At 38.2% G+C, this 20,604-nt stretch overlaps 1 protein-coding gene across 1 annotated transcript; it reads left to right on the forward strand.

The window, feature by feature from the left end:
- Positions 1 to 13,702: 13,702 nt before the first annotated feature.
- SPIC (Spi-C transcription factor) lies at positions 13,703 to 20,136 on the forward strand (the record flags this gene model as incomplete). Its single annotated transcript, XM_080339851.1, has 4 exons — positions 13,703 to 13,808; positions 15,428 to 15,540; positions 16,476 to 16,588; positions 19,695 to 20,136. The coding sequence occupies 4 exons, from the start codon at positions 13,703 to 13,705 to the stop codon at positions 20,134 to 20,136; spliced, it is 774 nt and encodes a 257-aa protein (XP_080195977.1).
- Positions 20,137 to 20,604: the final 468 nt, after the last annotated feature.

The raw sequence follows: 20,604 nt of genomic DNA on the forward strand, positions 1-20,604 counted from the left end.
CTCCCCTATCTTTGGCTTCTATTCTTCTTGCCCTCCTCAACCCAACACACATTAGCACAGGTTTTTCATCCCAAATAATAAATACTCTCTTCATCCAGGTCCCACAGAACTAGTCCAGATTCTCTTATGAGTATTGTCCTTCTTTTTATGTTCTTGCCAAATAGGTTCCAATCCTCTCTTCTCAAATCCCAGTGAAATTTCTTTTGGCACTTCACCCCACCTCTCCACTGCGCACACTGGGGTTCAGAGCCAGTGTCTGTGCAACGACCTTCCACCTCTAATGACCTCCAATTCCCAGTCTTACTTCCCAGCATCTTCTGCTCTTCTAATTACCAATCACAGTTTCCTTCCAATACCTCCCATGGAATCTCACATAACAATCCCTGGTACTGCCTCCTCTCAAAATCAGCCCTTCTTGTGCCTGTATTCCAGTCAAGCAGCTACTTGTCCCATGAAGCTTCAGCATTCTCCAGGAGGCGATAGAAGAAAAAGTCGACCTGAAAAAGCAGGGAAAAGCCAGTTCCGGCACTGCTAGTGCTCAACCATGTCCCGGTATAAAGCTTCAGTTACAGGGCAAGTCCTGATTTGCCCCTGCAGTACTTGTTCACACATGTGCTGGTGGAAGACTACATGCACAGTCCCGTGCCTGGGAAGAAGCTGGAAAGAAACAATGCACACCCACCTGCCCAGGATCCTTCAGCTTCAGATGCTAAAGTGTAAAACTTCATTGAGCACAGATGCAGAATTGCAGTGGTTTGCAATGTGATCTAAATTCAGACCGGTTTTTATGGGACAGAAAAAAACCATATCCTCAACACAAATAGTATCACACCTGTGAGGTTTTCTGTATTTTGATCATAATTAAACAGCCCTGAAGAAGATGGTTTTTAAGGACAAAGCAGTTCTAGTGGCCATGCATTTCAGCTAACACTGCTGAATGAGTGTTCTACGCGAGGCACAAAATGGCATAAAAACATAATATCTACCCAGTTATTTCTGTCATGATTTGCATTTGCAGACCTTTCTCAACATATATTTAGAATCAACTTGAAAGCAGGCAAGAATTAAGGGTCATGCCCAATATCCTTGTTACTCCATGATATGGGATGGAGTGAAGCTTGAAGTCTTACGCTGTGCCTATGAAATATGGGATGTTTCTGTTGTGCTTGATTTAACTGAATAGGCTCTAGATGCCCTGAATCTAAAAGTTGTTCAAACCTCCAATGTGTATTTTGAACAAATAAGGTTAAGAGCTTGGCTTGAAATGAGAAAAGTACAGCAGGCATGGGTCAAAAATACTATTTTATTTGAAGACTGATGCGGAATGTTTCTCAGTTTCCTTTGCTGCCTGGTATTAACCTTGTAACTTGAAGTTGCCTTTTCTGGAATGTTATTTATATTTGTTTCTGTGAAGTGTTCGACATCTTTTGGGGGAGCTGCAATACAAGCCAATACCTCTTACCATGCTGTAATCCCAAATAATACTCTCTTCATCCAGGTCCCACAGAACTAGTCCAGATTCTCCTATGAGTATTGTCCTTCTTTTTATGTTCTTGCCAAATAGGTTCCAATCCTCTCTTCTCAAATCCTGGTCAAATTTCTTTTGCACCTCACCCCACCTCTCCACTGTGCACACTGGGGTTCAGAGCCATGCTGAACCTCTTACCATGCTGTAATTAGAACTTTTCTAGGCATGTTAAGCACATACTTCGTTTTAAGGTAAAATGTGCTTCTGATTAAGCATGAGTTAAAGGCCACATCTGAATGTTTTCTTGAACTGGGTCCCTAGCTCTGAATGTCTTTGAAGTGATCTTTAAATTAAACCTCTTATATCTTTATTCTAGATTCTTGTATATGACTGAATAAAACAGTTAGCTGACCAACAGCTTAATAACAATTTCATACAATAGGTAGCCATAAACCTTAGCTTGTAAACCCATGATTCCAGTTCTCAATTCATTTAATGTTTTTTAATGTTTCTTTTCTACCTACCTTTATCTAATACATTCCAGAAAACCTGAGTGAGCTCAACTGGGTGAGATCATATTGTAGGTGTGGGTTGGGGGAATTCCATGGAAGACATTTACAGGACATACGTAAGGCTAAGGTGTGGCGTACCTGTCAGGTCTCTTCCTTCTTCGCTGAATTCAATGATAATTCAAAATGTAGGCATCTGGCCACTTTCTGTTGTAGGTCTCTTTTGAAGGAATTAGATTTTAAAGTGATCATTTGATTCTCTGGGCTTCTGCAGCTGATGAGTGGAAGTGGGAATGGCAACATGGCCAAAAAGCATTCAGAATTTTTGATCTTAACTGACAACATATGCACTTGTATCTCCCTTTACTATTCATTTACCCAATGGAATGTAGGAAAAAAACCTCACAGACAAGTTAGTTGTTCGACTTTACCCTTTCTTTTGCCTCAAAAAGAAACTGAGAAGAGTGTGGCCAAATAGAAGCTATTGCAAAAAGACAGTTCCATTTGAAATTTAAAACCAAAAAACACTCAGCTTTAGAAAAATCGCTCAAAAAGCTTCCATGCAGGAAACTATGTTACCAACATGCCTTCTACTCTGATATAGAATTCTTTAACACCAGTTTGTAAAAATCCCCAAAGCCTAAGTACTTCTTTGGCACTTCCCTGATAATGTAGGAAGCATTTATTTGCTGGCCATAGCACTTTATGCCCACATAACTGTTTGCCTCATCAAAGCATAAAACCCCATTATTTGAGACAGCTGTTTTTTAGTCACCCTCAGGGTACAGTAGCGAGAGAAATCATATTCTTACAGAACTTCCTTTACCGCTCTGCAGTTCCTTAAAATGTATTTGTTTTATTTAGAATTCTGGCAGAAATCTGGCCTCATTCTACTCCTTCAGTAAAGATAGAATATGCTGGTTGTGGGTTGGTTTGGTTTTTTTTTTTTTCAATATGACAGTTGCAACAGCAAGAATGACTTTAAATAGTTTTTGTATTTTAACTACTTTTCTTCAGAGCATTTGACTGTAAGATCAGACATGTTTTTGTGTCTCCAACTGAATTAGATCAACTGGTTACCTCTTACAATTATTTATTACTGTCTTCCTCTCAGCCATACAGCTTCCTTCCTTTTAAATGACCCGTTTTCAAGTCTCTACGACTACACCTTTTCTGTCTCAGCCCTGTGTAGGAAATACCTGTCCAACAATTTGGTGCAACTTAATGTTGATATCCATTCCTAAGAATGGACGTTTTGTCAAAGGCTCGAACTGCTGTGCTTTTGGTGGTTACAGTCATGTAGTACAGTAATGTAGTATAGTAATAACTTGCATGGGAATGATATCAAAATGTGATCCCACATTTTGCCTTTATAGAAAAAGTGGGAGCATGTTCACTTTGCAATGCATATGCCTGAGAAGGTCAGTTGGCCTTTCAGTTGCACATTGTGGAATTTGGGCCAGTCTATCAGAGTACCTTATTTATAATTTTTTAATAAAAAAGTACCTGCAGCAGAAACAGCTGGAGAAAATTCCTCTGGAACATTTGTCTTTTAGTTGAAAGCCCAAACTCATTTCTCGTTTCAGTTTTCAGGAAGTTAATGTCAACATGCAGTTTACTTTGCCAGTTCTTGGTCTTGCACATTTACCATGAAGGATGGTGCAGAAAACTCATATTTGTGTTAAAAATGTTTTTCTCCTATTTTAAGAGGAAATTTATTTCTTTCATAGTGTCTCATATTATTTCTATTTCAAAGTGATAAATGAAATACGTACACTTCATAGGCCTTATACTAGTATCCTGTAGAGTGCTGAATTTCTTTTAAGGTAAAGGTCAGCTTGTATTCTTATAATGAAAAATCACCTTGTATTCATATAATTCTCATTATTTCTATTATCTAGCTCAACAGAATTACAAATTCCAGTGCAGACCCGTGATTTTCTTCCACCACTTCATGTTATAGGCACATTTGTCTATTGCTGGTAATTTGCAGAGGATTTAAAGATAATTTAGGGCCTACTTAATTAGATGTTGATTTTTCTTTTTGTTCAACAGCAAAAGATGTGGTTCTTTAAGATATGCTTATGTGGTCTGTCTGCCTGAACCTGGTATGTATCTTGTCTTGTCTTAAAAATGTTAGTGTTACATTACATTTATACTGTTTTCTTCTATACAAATCTGCTGTAGGTTTTTTCTTTCATCTGTTACAGAGTTTCTAAGACCTTCTTTTCCTTTTTCTTCAAATCTTTGTCCTACCTTTTTTCCAATTATGTCTGTGTTGTGATAATAATCATCATTGTATCCAAAACTTTGGTGCAGATCCTTTAAAGTCAGCCTATTTTGAGACTTGATAATATCTATCAGTGATTACTCTGCTTTTCATATGAATGAGAAATTCATGGAAGTAAGTATGTTAGCCACAAGGAAGTCTGTGTGCAAGTGTTTGCTGGAAACAAGGTCTTCCCAGTTCTCCCATACTTACGTACTTTCTTAGGCATCCAGCATGAGCAACAATCAGAGACAAGATACTGAGCTGGATGGACTTTTGCTTAGAGTAATTTCAGCCATTCTTATATGCTCAAGCCCTGTTCTTAAAGCCTTAATGCTTTAATTCTTAAATGCTGCCTCTCCTCAGCTCACAGCCAAATCACTCTGGTTTTGAACTACAAAATGAACCACCGAATCACAGAATCACAGAATCACAGATTGTTAGGGATTGGAAGGGACCTCAAAAGATCATCTTGTCCAATCCCCCTGCTGGAGCAGGAACACCTAGATGAGGTTACACAGGAAGCCATCCAGGCGAGTTTTGAATGTCTCCAGAGTCCCATCAACAATTTCAAATTCTTGGACTGCAACCAGTAGCCATACTATTACACGCTTTTATCAGTTTTCTTAGAAGGCATGTATATATTCTGATATTTCCTTTTCTCAAACAATTACTACCCTCTATTTTTTTCCAGGTTGAGGAAACCATACTGGTTTTATTAATATATAGAAATGGCCTGGTCTGACTAGGTCAGTGCCTTCCTTCTTCCTGATGCTGCCCAGGATCCAGATGCTGCACTTTTTTCTGTCTAAGGTGACCTATATTGTCAAAGCTGACAGCAGTTTCTGGATAATTTCTAATGCTAATATACCAGCCTTCCTCCTAATATGATTTCAAACACTTTCAGAACACTGGAACAGGCTACCTGGGGAGGTTGTGGAGTCTCCTCCTCTGGAGACATTCAGAACCCACCTGGACGCCTTCCTGTGTAACATCATCCAGGTGTTCCTGCTCCGGTGGGGGAATTGGACTAGATGATCTTTTGAGGTCCCTTCCAATTCCTTAAATTCTGTGATCCTGTGAAAATGTGGGTGAGAGCTGCCTATTTTTAGTGTTGTGGTTCAATGGTGAATGGAATGGTTCACAGAGATTTGAATGTAGATGTTCCATTGAGGCACAGCTGCAAGGTGAAGAAGTGCCATAGCTTGGCTTTAACATACAGGTCAATTGTTCAGGGCCTTCTCTTGAATGGTGAGGAACATGAGGTTAAACTCCTGAAACAGAGAGGGGAACTGAACCCACATCAGTACCCTCTGGGGCACCTCTGCAATCAGTGCTGTGGCTGTTGATTCAATTTTGAGGTACAAAACTGCCTCCAAAAGCCTCAGAGGGATCCTAAGGAGAGTAATATATTGCATTCTGGAGTCAAGGAACCAAAGCCATATATATTTCAGTACTCTAATTGTAAATCTTCTTTTTACTGATCTGACCATAAGTCTATGCAGTAGAAAGGTAGGGTTTCTGAGCTGTAATATGGTTGCAAATGCTACACTAGTTACTGCATGCCTGTCTTCTCAGCTTTTCCAAAATAGACACAATTGTTTCCTTACATTGTTTGGAGTTTGAAAGTCTCTGTCACCTAGTCTTAACATTTGTCAAATCTCAGGTTTATGATTTAAGGGGAATGGCATTGAAATGGGGTATTGAGTTAAACCCCAATGATCTAAATGCCCTTGAATCTGAAGGTATTTTTCTTCTACAAATATCTCAGTTACTCAGAAAATTATTAGTTCTTATTTGGCTTCCCTAGTTTCACCATTAAGGATTATTAAAATACTGTGTTCTTCTCTCTATATGCTTTCTCTTTAAGTAAAAGACTTCCATTTATATACTTTGTCAGGCTCAACTCCTACTGACAGTCTTTCTTTTTATCCATTATTACTTTTACAAAATACTATCCTATTATTATTCCAGTCTTGCTCTGATAGTTTTCCACTGAAGTATTATTGACTTTTAGGTGTTTTAGCTATCTCAATATTTAAGGGAGTATTAATTATACCTGTACATTGATCAAACTAATTATTTTATATTTCACTTTAAAATCTTTTAGTTAGGGTGTTTTTTCTTTCCCGCAATGAACCTTTTGTTATTAGTTCCTTGTGCTTCTGTTGTGGTTTCTGGTTTTCTATCTTCTCGGGGCTTCCCAGTAGAAAGTCACTTCCTTTGGTTATATGGAGCCAAAGAAGCAGCTTCCTGAGAAGCCCTGCTGACACGGACAACTGGACCAATGTATTGGGTTGAGTTGTGAAGCGGGGGCTTCAGATGTGGCTTTTCCATCGAAGAGCTGATCTGCCCACTCATGCAGCTTCAGCCTTCATGGTGCACTTCTCTTTTTAGGCCGCGGAAGTGAAAATGAAAATAAGTGTATAGACTAAGCTCTGCAATGATTTATCCAAATACCTAGTTTTCTGACTGTCATTATTTGATGGTTCTAAGTGGAATATGTTACAGATGTAAAACTAACCCGTAAATATATCTTTTAAGATTGGGTAAGTCCTTAAAGCAGAAAAACATAAAGATTCAAATATATCACTGGTTCCAGTTTTATCTTTTACATTAAAATAAAACATATGTAATTCTGAAATAGCCTAAAAGTAGGTAGTATCTTCTTAAGAAAGAGCAAGACATTTTTTCTTTGGACCTATAAAGTCCAGAAAATTATTAACTCTAAAAGGATTAAAATATTTTAAAAACAGAATATTTTAAAGCAATATTAAAATCAAAAACATGATTCTGAGATGGGAATCCCAATGTGATATGCCAAGTTTTCATATTAAAAGGTGAGGAAATGAATCTGATTAAGATAGTCTCTCATATTAGGCTTAGTATCCAATTTGTAAAACATTTTCAATATCTGTTTTCTTCCCTAAGAAGAGAAAAAGCTTCATATATAAAATGTACTTTGAGATAATGGTTGGACAAAGCTCTTTTAAAATTGTTGCCCTGTAAGTAGCTATAAGGAGCTCTTACAAGGATTAAAATGCAAAAACAACACTCTTTCTGTTTAACCAACTATAAAGCTTCATAAGGTGGCCAAAGAATTAAAACAAATCAGGAAGTCAGGGAAAAATGTGCAACATTAGTGCTGGGCCAGCAAGTTTCCATTTACTGTACTGAAAATAACACTATTGTCAACTATGAGCCAGAACCTCTGTTTGTACAAATAATCAGTGGTCCTTTGGCTTTGGTGACTCTATACCAATTTACTCCAGCTAAGGAACAAATACTATAGCTCCACCAAGTCTGTATTCTGCATTGTGGAGAGTTTGACATTTATAAAATAATTTGTAACAAAAACTGAAGAGTTTGAACTTATGATATATCCTCATCTTATGGATTTTGAATAAATAAATGATCATGTTTTTTAAAAAGCGTAGACTGAATTCTCCCAACACAAATGGACCTAGTTTGTCATCCTATTTGCTTATATGATATGATGCTGTAACTGTGTTTTTGGGGTTTATGTTCCTTTTCAGGTTTTTTTCTGTATGCATTTTACACTAAATTATCTGAGCAAAATCATGGTAAGCCCTAGTACTTAAGCTGCCACTAAGGAGCCTTTATTTCCCTTTTGTGTTTGGTGTTTTGTTTTGTGTTCTAAGGAGAGGTTTCATTGTTATTCCAGGGCTGGAAATGTGAATTCAGGCATTTTCTGAGCCCACTAATTTGAAGTTCAGATTGCAGACTGATTCACTGTGAAATACTCACACCTGGATTATTATTGCACTCTACATGTAAAAGAAGAAAGCTCTTCATGTGTTGATGCCTCTTCTTGCTGTTTGGAGAAGAGGCTGCATCCTTGCTGCAAGAAACTTTACAGTTTCTTTTCAACCTTGAATGGAGTGGACCAGAGCCAGCATAATGGCACAGATTTGAAAGTCCACTGATCAACATGGTTAGACTCAGGAGGTGAGCACAGGCGTGTAATTTCCCATCCCTTCCACTTTCAGGGAAACAGCATCTGTGGTTGTGTAATTCTTGTGAATCTACACCCATGAGGATTCATGACAAAGATTGTTACAGAGCTTCACAGCCAGAAGAGGAGTGTCAAAGGGGTCTGCCAAGGGCAAGAACAATATGTAAGCACAGAAGCTCTCTGTGGCTCTCCCATTCACCAATTTCTGATTTCTGGAGATTGTAGAGCTGGTAAGCAGTCTCTTCTGCATGAGCAAATGATCCCCATGACAGAATCATTTCTACAACCAGTTACTTTTTTCTATGAAGTGCCTTCTATCATGAGTGGTCTGTGTGTTATTTGGGCAGTTACAAATTGCCTGATATTCAAAAAAGTCTGAGAGAGCTACAAATACCTGGTGAGAAAACTTGACACTTCACATTTTACATTCCTTTGGGAAGGGAGAGATTGTTTTGTATTCTACATTTGAACAATGCCTCATCTGAGAGACTTTGGGCTTACTCAAGCCCTCCAACAAGTGCTGTAATACGTTATTTAGTTCTGTCTTTTATTCAAAGAGAAGTGAAAATGCTGCTTCTATACCATTACTATGAAGAAGCTTTGAGTGCCAAGCAAGGATGAAAGAAAGTTCTGAAACTTAAACAATCACTCTGTTGTTGGAAGTTTATTTTTAAAACATGAAGGAAGAAGAGCTTGATGTTGTGGTTTCTAACTGATATTCAAATTTTTATATCAGGCACATCAATTGTTTGAAACATTAAAATTTATATAGTAAGTTCTCTTTTTCAGGTTTTTACCCAGAATTCCTCTTCCTGTCCAATACAAAAATCAAAACAGGCTTTCTTCAGTAATAAGATTTCTTGGTAGAGGCCAACAGGCTGTCTGCTGTGACTGTACAGTGATTTGTTGAGGAGTGAGCAGTCAGTGTCGGCTGATGCTCCCTCCTCAGTTGTACCTTACTCTGCCTCTTCTGAATCCTTCCAGGCTTCTCAGTGAGGTAGCTTGAGTCCTCAGTTGGAGCTTGTGATGGGCCAAAGATGCAATGTGGAAATGGGTTGCGGATTTTAAATCTACCATCTGAGACAGCATTTGCTCTTGGTTTTGTGCTGACTGTTTGTGCTACACATGGCACCTTCCCATTTCCTCTGAAAACAAACTTTTTGCTGGCTTGCCTTATGGTGTTGCATCTCATTTGAAATGAGAACATTCTGATCAAGCAATTTAATTTAAGAAGATTAATCATTTTAATGGTGTTAAAACCATTAGCTTTAATCTCTCGACCTTCACCCTCTTTTACTACTAGGGTGGGTTAGCTCCAGCCAGCAGCCCCACACCTACACACCTGCTCCTGCACTTTGGGAATTTAACTTAATTTATTGCCATAATCCATTTAATTGCTGATTCAGGTGTTGGGAAGCAAAGAAGGCAAACATTAAAACATCTTTCCTTCCCTTTTCCCAGGCTCAACTCCACTCCAGACACAACTCCTCCCCTATTGTTATCTTGCCAGGTTACTCTCAGTCCCTTCGGTGAAGTGATGGGTGGCACAGGGGGTTGGGGCCAGGTTGTACCATTTTTTTCTCTGATTCTCCTTGTTTCTCACCATTTTCCTTCTGCAGCTGCTTTCTTCTTACTCATTACCTCTGCTCCAGCATGGTCCCTCTGTGGGCCACAATCTCTTTGGGGATGCATCTTCTCAGTCATGGAGCACCTCCAACTCCTCTGACCTTGTTGTCCCCTCATGCCCTTGTTCCCATCCTTGTCCACTTATTCCCTTATTGCCTCCTAGTTGCTTTTGCATTTGCTCTCAGGTTTGTCTCTTCACCTTTGGAATTTTCTGCCCTTTCCTCAGTATATTTTCACAAAGGTGCAGCACACATGGCTGATGGGCTCCACTTTCACAGGTGGTGGGTCCCTTGCAGAGCTGTCTGGAATCAGCTGTGACTAGCACGGGACATTCCTGACCTCCTCCGCATGGGCCAACCCTGCAGTTTCATGGCCAGGATGAGTGGGGAGCACAGGGGGGCAGAACAGTGACTGCCCAGCTGCAGGTGGAGATGTTGGAGTAGGCAGGTCAGATTGCATCAGCAGAGGATCTATTAGCACATAATTTATCAGGAAGGAACCCAGGAGGGATCTTGAAGCTCATTCACAATTTTGAATCTGATACATACTTCTACTTCAGGAAAGAACTGAATCATGAAATCCATGCTTTTGCATGTTGCTGAGTAAAGAAGTTAATTGCATAAGCATATTTTGACCTGAAATCCAGTGCTGTTTCACATTTTTATGATTTAAGAGCACAGTGACCGGTTAATTTTCCCTTATAAGCCCAAATCATCCAGAGAAGTCCTACAAAATGGAACTTGTAGTTCAGAAAACCACATACCTGTATTAAAATACTTCACACACACACACACACACACACACACACACACACACTATTCTGAAGCTTTGTGGTGCAAATTTTGAAAAGGCAGCTTGCATCTGAAACCAGCAGATAATGGTTGATCCTAACATTGACTTCAGATGACTTCCACTCAGCATTCATAGCCAGGCTAGTTCTTTACTATTGCTTTTGGTTGAGGTAGTATATATAAATATTGTAAGAGCTAATTACTATTCTACAGGAAAATGGTGAGGAAATTTTGTAAAATGTGACTTTGAAAGTCTTGTATGCAAAGAACCAGGGCAGAGAAGCAATAAGAAGTTCTGTACTAAAAACACAGAGTCCTCATCCTATAGGATGAAGCATCATGGCTTATAGCTGCTCAGAAATTGTGTGACAAATCAGCAACTACGGCTTGTCTGAATCTTTACTGGATACTTCAGTAAATGCTTCAGAGCTGGGCCAGGGCTACAAACATGAGCTTTGAAGCAGAGTTCTGAAATTCCCTGAAACACTTAGTTTGGGGTCTAGTTTGGTCTGCTTCTTACACTGAGCTAAGCAGGAGGTTGAAATAAAACCTCAAGGTCCACTGCAGTCTATGTGAGACAGGTGATGGATGGAGGTTTTTGCCTTAAAGATACCATGCTGATGACAAGATGTGCTATAAACCAAAAGGAATCTCTCCCAGTGGCCTAGAATCTGCAAGTCTTGGACAATATTACAACATTTAATTTTATTTTATATCAGTCCAAATCGCCCTTCTTTTGTGCAGAATGAAGGACCATGCTAGTGTACTATACCTTTACTCTTCAAAAAATCCCTAGCCAAAACACTTCCCTAAAATCAGCTATTTAATGCGGCCCCTTTGCCAGCCCATTGTTGTGGGAACTCAGTCTTTCATTTATTTATGAAACCGAACAGATTCTTGTGTTGTGTGTGGAGCTGAAATTGTAGGTAAGTGTCTAGACTACTTTTTAAGCTTACTTAAGGTGTGACTTTTTCTTTTTTGATATGAATTCGGCTGTGCAAATGGTAAGACCATTCAACAGTACCTTGATTATACTTGTCATTTTTAGACTTTGTAAGGCATCAACAGTGACTGCAAATGTTCTCTCAAGGTGACCAAGTATCGGTTTGGAATTTGGATTGAACAAAAGCAATTTAAGGAAAGTGAATGATCTAAAATTAGGGGAACACTGCATGAGGATCCTTACAAAGGACATTCATGTCTTTAGTTTCTACAGCTCTATATCCCCAGAATATGTGGCCACCATTGCAGCTAAAGGATTAATGAAACCCATTCTGGTTTTAGGATAAAATTAGATCAGTTTCTCAAAACACTGGCTGCACTGAGGTCAAAGAGAAAAAGCCCATTGACTTCAATGAGGTCAATTTACTAAGTCATCAGGATTTCACTATATGTGCTTGATCATCAAGATTAAAAAAAAGATTAAAAAAAAAAACTTTTAGAAATTTTGACAGTACTTTGTAACATACTTATCCGAGGCATAATTACCAAGTTAGAACATTCATTGTGAGTCTTAGATAAAATTCTTTCTTGTTTACATTTATGTATCTTGTCTCCACTTTGCATTTTAAAACATCACACAGAGACCAATCTTCCGTCTGCTGAAATCATTGCCAAAATGTCCAGTATTTTCAAGAGATTGTAATCAAATCTTTAATGAGTAAAATACTGATGACTTGATTATTAGATTTACAATTTTGGAATAATAATGCAGAAGAGAACAGGAAAAAAAACTGCAAGGCAACAAAACCTAATTATTGTAATCTATAACAAATATGAAAAAAACAGAGGTATAAGGAATTGTTTCTGAGTAATGTGGTGTATAAAGTATAATCTATAATCTATGTTAAACTGGCTGAAAATGTGTCTATTTTCACTGTTTATCAAACAATCAGATTTGTTTCTGGAACTCACAATTAATCTGCAAATTTACACATAATCATACACAGTCATATGTTAATTATGAAAAACCTTAAGCTTGTTTCTACTATGTCTGCAAACCAAAGGGATTTAAACACTTGCATTTAATTCAGGTCAGTATTTTGTTTGAGAAATTAGTAGTTGTGCTAATTAGAACTGAATGTCAAAAATAACACATTTTCACTTCATAATATCTTTTAAAAATCGTTTACAGTGATGTGGATAATGATCTAAAAGTTAGAGTATTAATGAAACTGGAAACTTTAGTAATAAAAAATAGTATTAATTACAGAAAAAAAAACACACAAAAGCAACAACAACAACAAAACCCTCACAAAATCCAATGTTGCAAGTGTTAAATTTCATTAAAATACCACTTCCTAATCCTAAATTATTTGTATCTGTGTTATTATATATATTTTATTTCATTTGGTTAAATTTATACTAAGAGAATTATTGTTTATTTTGAAATACACAATCTTAAAAATGTTGTTTATTTTAAACAGGATTCAAGTTTTTATACCTAAATAATGGTAAGTCTACAACGCCTTTATTATCTTTCATTATTGAGCACTTTAAATATGCTACAGAAACTCTTATGCAAAGTCAGATCTGGGGGGATTTTTTATTGTTTTAGAACAAGGTGTTCTAAAATTATAATAAACAGTTTTCTGAAAATTCACATTTGGTTTCCTGTATTGGCATAGTATAGCATTTTCTCTGCATAACCTCTTCATATCTTGTATGTAATAATTTTTGTCATTTCAATGTTATTGAACGATAACTTTGGCTTCGTAAATCATGTTACACAAGTGATACATGCCTCTGTATTACATACTATAAAACACTCCAATAGCAGTAACACCCTTTATGTAAACTTCTGCTGCAAATTAAGGAAATGAACCTTGACACATTTGCATGAGAGAGTAACGTTACCCATGTGAGTTGTCCCACTGACCTCAAAGAGACTCAAAGGAGTGAGAACTTTCTCACAATAGTAAACGATGATGGTAATGCCTCAGTGCCTGCAAAATACATATTCCAAGAGGATGTATATTCTATGTAATCACTGTATTTATTTGGGATTTTCCAACTGACAATGTGAAAGAACCAGCCTGGTCTTTTCTGGCTCCTGACAGAATAATGTCCTTGCAGAGTTTTCCTGATCAAGACGTACTGGGCCAGGCTTTCGAAGATGCGCTAGAAGTACTGCAGCAGCAATCTGACAGAGAAATGCAGTATTCACCAGGTAAAAAAGACCATTATTCCATTTAATTTACCACTTTGTATTCTTACAGGAAGGTACGTCTTGAAGCACATAGGTGGGACAGTGATTTCCTCGAGGTAGATTAAGGGGCAGCAGGGTGGTATGTTGGGAGAATGGAAAGGTGGAAGAATATTTGGAGGGTTTCCACCTCTCTGTTAGCACTGCTCAGTGTGGTGTGCATCCTCTGTGTCACAGCACAAGGAAACTGTCCGACAGTCCCTCTTAAACTTCCCCTTAGTATTAGTCTGGGTGCATTGAGCTCAGATTTTCTATCATCAGGTGATGTATGACCGTAGTACAACAGCCACTTTCCAGCTTTAATGTTTTAATTGAAAAATGCCCTTCTGTTATGCTGTGAATAAATTCATATAAAAATGAATTCCAGTACCCAAAAAAAAAAAAAAAAAAAAAAAGACCAAGAATACAACAGGTGAAATTAATTTCCATAATTAATTTTTAACATTAAAATACAAATTTTCAGTGTTTTTTTATGCAGAAATGATGGCTTGAGTCTGGAGAATTGGTAGAAAAGTGTTTTTCTTGGTTTCAAGAATTTTCTACTTTGCAAACCTAAAATACAGTGAAGCTGTAAATTGTTCTACTTGAGGCAAGGTTTTGGCAATTACATTGCTACAAAATTCAAAATATGTGTTTGGTGTTTTTATAATGCATTGCAAATAGAAGTGGAAGGAAGGGAAAATAGGAGGGTACATCACAAACCCTCTATGTCCAGAACAAAGTGTCTACTGTTTTCTGTGTGGAATGCATTTCAAACAAGGAAGTTTATTTACATGTTGTCTATTATATACTGAAATGTAAATAAGATCAGTTGGGCCACAAATTCAGCTGTTGTAAGTAAGTTGTTTGCTCCTCTGCACTGGTAATTTACACATGTTGATGGACCCACTACAAATAATGTCTTGCAATGTTCTTGCCTGTATCTATTGTAAGGGCCAATGGAGAGGGGTATTAAACACTTGCAACTCAGTGTTTAATATGTCCCACAGACCACCTGTGGTGCATAATTCATTCCAAGTGTCTCAGTTTGATGTTGTCCTCTGCTTCTTTCCAACACCCTAAGGTCTTGGGTTCCTTCCATGTCATTCCTTTAGGCACTGAAGATGCTCTGATGCTCATTCACTTCATTCACAGTTGGAAACTCTGACTTGCATTGTACTAATGGCCTGCAGAAGAACTGCATGACATTCTCTTTTCTTTTCTAATACGTGTATTATAGTAGTCTATAATTATCTCATTCATTATGTTTGGTGATTTGTTTGGCCCTCCTTTTTCTATTAACCAAACTATTTAGTGATGCTATGAAATATCTGACATTTTATCTTAAAAAATATTGCTTTTCGTCATGAAGACAAACAAAACCGGCCCAAGAATGTTATTAGCAGTAACAGTACAGATTATGCTGGATAACCTGCTGATATGAAACATCTTGGCACTAGAGACTTTATTATCTAGAAGGCAACCATAGGGTAAATGCTTTTTGACAAATCCAGCAGCATATTTGATTGTTTGCCTCTGTGTTTTTTCTCCTTCTTCCGATCTCATTACTCACTCAGTGTTTGCTTCATCCCCCTGATACCCAGGATATAAAAACTGCCTGACTGTGATCAACCATCACCATCACCTCCGAGCGAGTCCCAGCTACTCTGCAGCACCATCTACAGAGGACCCAGGGTACAGCTGGAGAAATGTGGTTGTAAGTGAACAGATTACTAATAACAAAGTCAGAGAGATATGGAAAACTGGCTGCCCATTTGTGATTTCTGATACAAATCATTATGCTAACTCTAACAGAAATTCTGTCTGGGCAGGGATGATCAAGTTTAAATTGGCTTGAGAAACATTTGCAAAACTTGTTTAATAGTCTCTTTTTAGGCGTCATCTCAGTTGTTTGCCTCTAGTGCTCTTCTGTGGTTCATCGTATAACATGATGACTAACAAACAAACCTACTAGTACTATAGGAAAAAGGGCTTCTCTCTGTTACCTGGGAACAGGCAGAGAACAACTTCCAGCCTCTGCATTGCTTCTGCTGCTGTGAGAAAGTACTATGCCTTTGATTTCTTCTGCAGCATTTTGCTTTAAGAGTGCTGGATAGACCAGCACTATTTGGACTCTGAGCTCATCTTCAGCCTGCAGAGTCCATTTCCATTCTTAAAAACCCTGGCCCCCAGGAGTGATGGAGAGTGAATATTGCAGGGAAGATAGCTGGAGGTAAATAGATTCCACAAAAGCCCATTTTCAACCAGCAGATTAGCAACAACATGGCACAGGAACTACAGAGTAGACAGGAGCCACTGCCTGTATGGCCCTTGTCTTTTATCAGCTCTGGAAATAGAATCCACTGTTCCTCCTCTGCTTCCAGCAGAAGGGTTGAAGGTCCAGGGTGAGGCAATTACTGTGTTTTCCCTCTTAATTTCTCCCCTGGTGGGCAGTCCTTCCCAGTAGACATAAATTAGTCCTGCTTGTTACTGGTACAATACACTTCATGCCTTCGTGGCTGAAAAAGGTCTTCCATGGGTGAGGTGCAGAAAGGTTCCATTTTGTGGCTCCAGGCAATTAATTACTTCAAGTTTATTTTTCCTCAGAGAATGTATGCTATTAGTAACTCTTCATTGTCTTCATTTTTGAAGAACAGTGCAGTGGATTTTTATGCAGAAGAGACTGCCTACCATACACTGCAGAATACTCCAGAAAGCCAAGTGATGCATGCTGCTGCTGGCCAGCCAAAAACAGGGAAAGGTGTGTAGAAAGAGCATGTCTTGATGTATATCTTGTGTAAGTTTAAAAAAATCCATTGGCAAATCATGGTTTCTCTTTTTCCTAGTTTGCTGTTTGTTTTTTTTTTTTTTCTTGTACTTTTAACAGAAAAAAATAACTTAACATTTCATAGTAACTAGAATACAACTGCCAATATTCAGTTCCTATCTGATAAATCTTATAAGGTAAGATAAATCTGTTAACATCTTGATTAGTCCATAGAGAAACAAATCAGAAATGTGTTTCACTCCAAATCATCTTGGATGAAGTCTGATACAAAGTAAATCTATCTACCAGCAACATCTTTATCCACTTTAATAACTTACTTTATTTCATGTCGTTCAACAAGGAGTGGTTTTCTTGAATGTTTTTCACATATGTGGGGTTTTTTTTTGCACCTGATGTTACACCTTCCTTTGTTTACTGTTCAAATTACTTCTTAGCTTTTATCGCTTCCAATGTGCACTTTTATACTTAAAAATTTGTGTTGTACTCCTTTTGTTTGAGTTTACTTGAGTGCATATCTGTTTTGCAAAGAATAGGTTGGCTTACATTGGTCATTCCAGCACTTCATTTGTTTATTGCATTCATTATTTAGCTTTTCCTTCATACTCAGCATCCTTTCTGTGACTTTGCTAAATGAGATTTCTATGGCTTCCACCCTGAACTGTTTTGCTTGTGGGGTTTTTTCAAGTAGCTTCCTGGTTTTACTGCTTTTTGAAATCCCCTTCTCTCAACTTTAACCATATGGTGTCAGTTTTTGGTATCATCTCTTCCCATTGATGCTGAACACTGTGGTTTCTGTTGCTTAATAGTTACTACTATTACTACTACTACTACTACAAATTCTTTGGGATAAGAGGAAGAGTAGCCTCTCCTTTTAAGTTCTCTTCTTCTAGTGCTTGAAATTCACCATTGCAAATAAAAGTCTTTCAATCCAAAAATGTTGCTTTTATATGTCTTACCCAGTATTGCACCGGGGAATTTTACGTGTCAGTATCTGAGTTCACCTTCAGTTGTTACTGCTCTGTTGAACTTAATTTCCTATTTCATCTTTCTTCTATGTTGTTTTCCATCTCCTTTTCCAGAAGGCCATACTACATATAGTTTCAGAAAGACCAGCTATTCTTAATTGAGGTTTTTTTGTGTCCTCCTATGGGTTTTCTTTGTGTCCGTGGAGATATTCCTGCCAGAAACTGTGATTTGGGGGACTGTTTCCACTATACCTAAATAAATTTAGTCCTCTTGGGTTTTTACTCAGACATAATAAGTTTTCTGTACACTAGCAAATAGTGTGGCCTTTTAGGAATAGATTTGTAGATGAAACAATCAGTACTGAGGACTCAAAGTCTGTGTTTAAAGTGTTTCACAGGGATTTATTTGATTTATTGATTTATTTGATTTATTTATTTGAGGCTGGCCTCAAGACCTGAAAGCTGTAGTGACTTAGATATGCCTCTGGAAAGCATCTTTGAGTTTGGTTTCCTCTGAAAAGAGAACAGTTCATGCATATCAAGACCATTCCATGATTTAAACTAAAGCTCCATGAGTGGAGACAATTGAGAGAGGTACTTCAGAAACGCAGTTGAACAAGACACATCCAGAGAGAATTAGGGTGCCTCAAGACAAGTCAGCACAGAAATCTAATGCAGATGCCCTGAAATGCCTTCTGGAGGAACCTACCTCTCTCCAGTGACCACATAAGAAACTTGAAGACACCAGCCTGATGTCTTAGACTGATTTTTATGGCCTGGTAACAAATGCCACTAGCTTATGCCATGAGGTGCAGTACAAAGATCTGTGAACTAACCTCAGCTCAAACTGGAGCATCCACATTGTATAGCACTTTGGAGATAAAAGTTAGGTTCTAGAAACACAGCTGCATTAACACAAAAGAGCCAATGAGCCCTCTCAAACCAAGACATTAGCTAGAGATGATGTGTCTAGAAATAAAAGCTTGGGCAGAAATGGCAGCTGAACTAAGAAGACAGAGAGCATGAAATCAGATGCTGCTACAGACATGGCTACACTATTGTTTTCCAGCAGAGACTCAGTCTGCAGTAGTTGGTGGATTTTCCCCTCATCTTATTTGTTCTACCACAGATTCATAGTTTTATAGGATAATTCGGGTTGGAGGGGACCTAAGGAGGTCACCTTCTAAGACGTTTACTGTGACCAGGCAGCATCCTGCACTGAATGACTTTAAGCTTCTCATCTTATAATACTGCATGTATTTCTAGTAGAATATATACTTCTAGTCACAGGCTAATTTTTATTTAGATAATGAAATTAATTTTTTGGAAAGTACCTCTGATTTTAGGCTCTTCTTCCTCCTGGTCTGTCACTTCTCTCCTCTTTCCTCACCACCAGATGCAGAATCACTGTCATCTCTAGTAGATGTCTTGGCTTGACCTCAGTGTTCCTTAGCAACTGTCACTTTTCCCCTGTTCCTAGTTTAAAATAGACACACAAGACAAAATTTTATGAACTTCAGATGCAGCTGCTCATTTCCACTTTGGTCCAAGTGGAAGCCATTCTTCTGCATGATGGGAAGACTCTCCTGTTCTGCAAATGTTCCTCTTTGTCTCATAATCTTCAATTCTTCCTCCTTGTGGCAGCTTCTTGTTTACCCTTGGCTTTGTGAAAGGAACTAGAAGTACTTCAGAGAGAGGGATCCACAGGACTTAAGTGGAACTAAATAAACCTCACTGGTAAACTTATGTTTGAGAGCTGAGCCTGTGGTGAGAAGTTCTTAGTTAACTGACAAATATTGCAGTACTGAACTTGCTTCGTTCTGCATGGGAATGCAAGTTGACACTTCTGCACATCCCCAAATAACCTGCTCTTGGAACTCTAATGATAATCCCTTTCTGTCACCACATATCTGTACATGTTTCAGAACTATCATCCCATTTGCTGTTGCTGGTCTTCCATTGAATGGTTTATACTGATCTTTTAATTTGTGATGGGGTATCAGGTTTAACTATGCTTTTGCTTGTAAGATCCTTCCCAGGAAAAAAAACAACTGATCACCTTTTAAAACAAGTATGAGTTCTGTTCTGACCTTCTATACTGTCTTTCTTAATAGGCAGAAAAAAACTTCGACTTTTTGAGTACCTTCATGAGTCTCTGTATGATCCAGCTATGGCGAACTGCATCCAATGGGTGGATAAGCCCAATGGTGTCTTCCAATTTGTCTCCAAAAACAAAGAGAAACTTGCAGAGCTGTGGGGAGAAAGAAAGGGAAATCGCAAGATCATGACATATCAGAAAATGGCCAGAGCACTGAGGAATTATGGAAGAACAGGTGAAATCATAAAAATACGAAGGAAGCTGACATACCAGTTCAGTGCTGTTGTTTTACAGAGACTTGCTCCATCTTATTTCTTGGGAAAAGAAACAGTTTATCATCCGTACATTCAGCCTAATCAAGAATATCAGTGTGCAGATGAGTGGATCAGTTACAATAATTACATGTATAACAATGGTTATGCAGTACAGCATGCTAAACAGCTAGATGTGTCTTTCACATAAACAGGCCTTTGTTAGCTCCTAATACTTCCCAGCACAGGAACTCTTCTCTGTACATAGCTTTTCCTTGAAGATATCATACAAACACACCAAAAGATGGGTTTTGAAAATTGTGTTGGCCTAGTTTTGTTCCTTTTGAAGTTAATGATAAATGGTCATTCACTATTAAAGAAAACCAGCAGTTGTAGGGCATGTGCTATTCTCCATGACATCAACCAGAAGAATCACTTCAGATTCAAGCTGGTATACCTAAAATCAGATTAAGGCTTTTGTCTGTTAGTGGACATCAAAAATCCCACCCTGACAACACTCATGGGAAGTTTTATGCATGTCCTCAACATTTCCAGTCAGAATTTATATGCTGTTGTACTACAGCACACATGGTCCCTGTGAGCTCGGTGCACGTGAATTAGAATGGGAAGAGATTCATCAACTGCATGAAGCTGCTGTCTGCTTTTTTCATAAATGTTC

This window comes from Nesoenas mayeri, assembly GCF_963082525.1.
Source record: "Nesoenas mayeri genome assembly, chromosome: 1".
Taxonomy (NCBI): Eukaryota; Metazoa; Chordata; class Aves; order Columbiformes; family Columbidae; genus Nesoenas; species Nesoenas mayeri.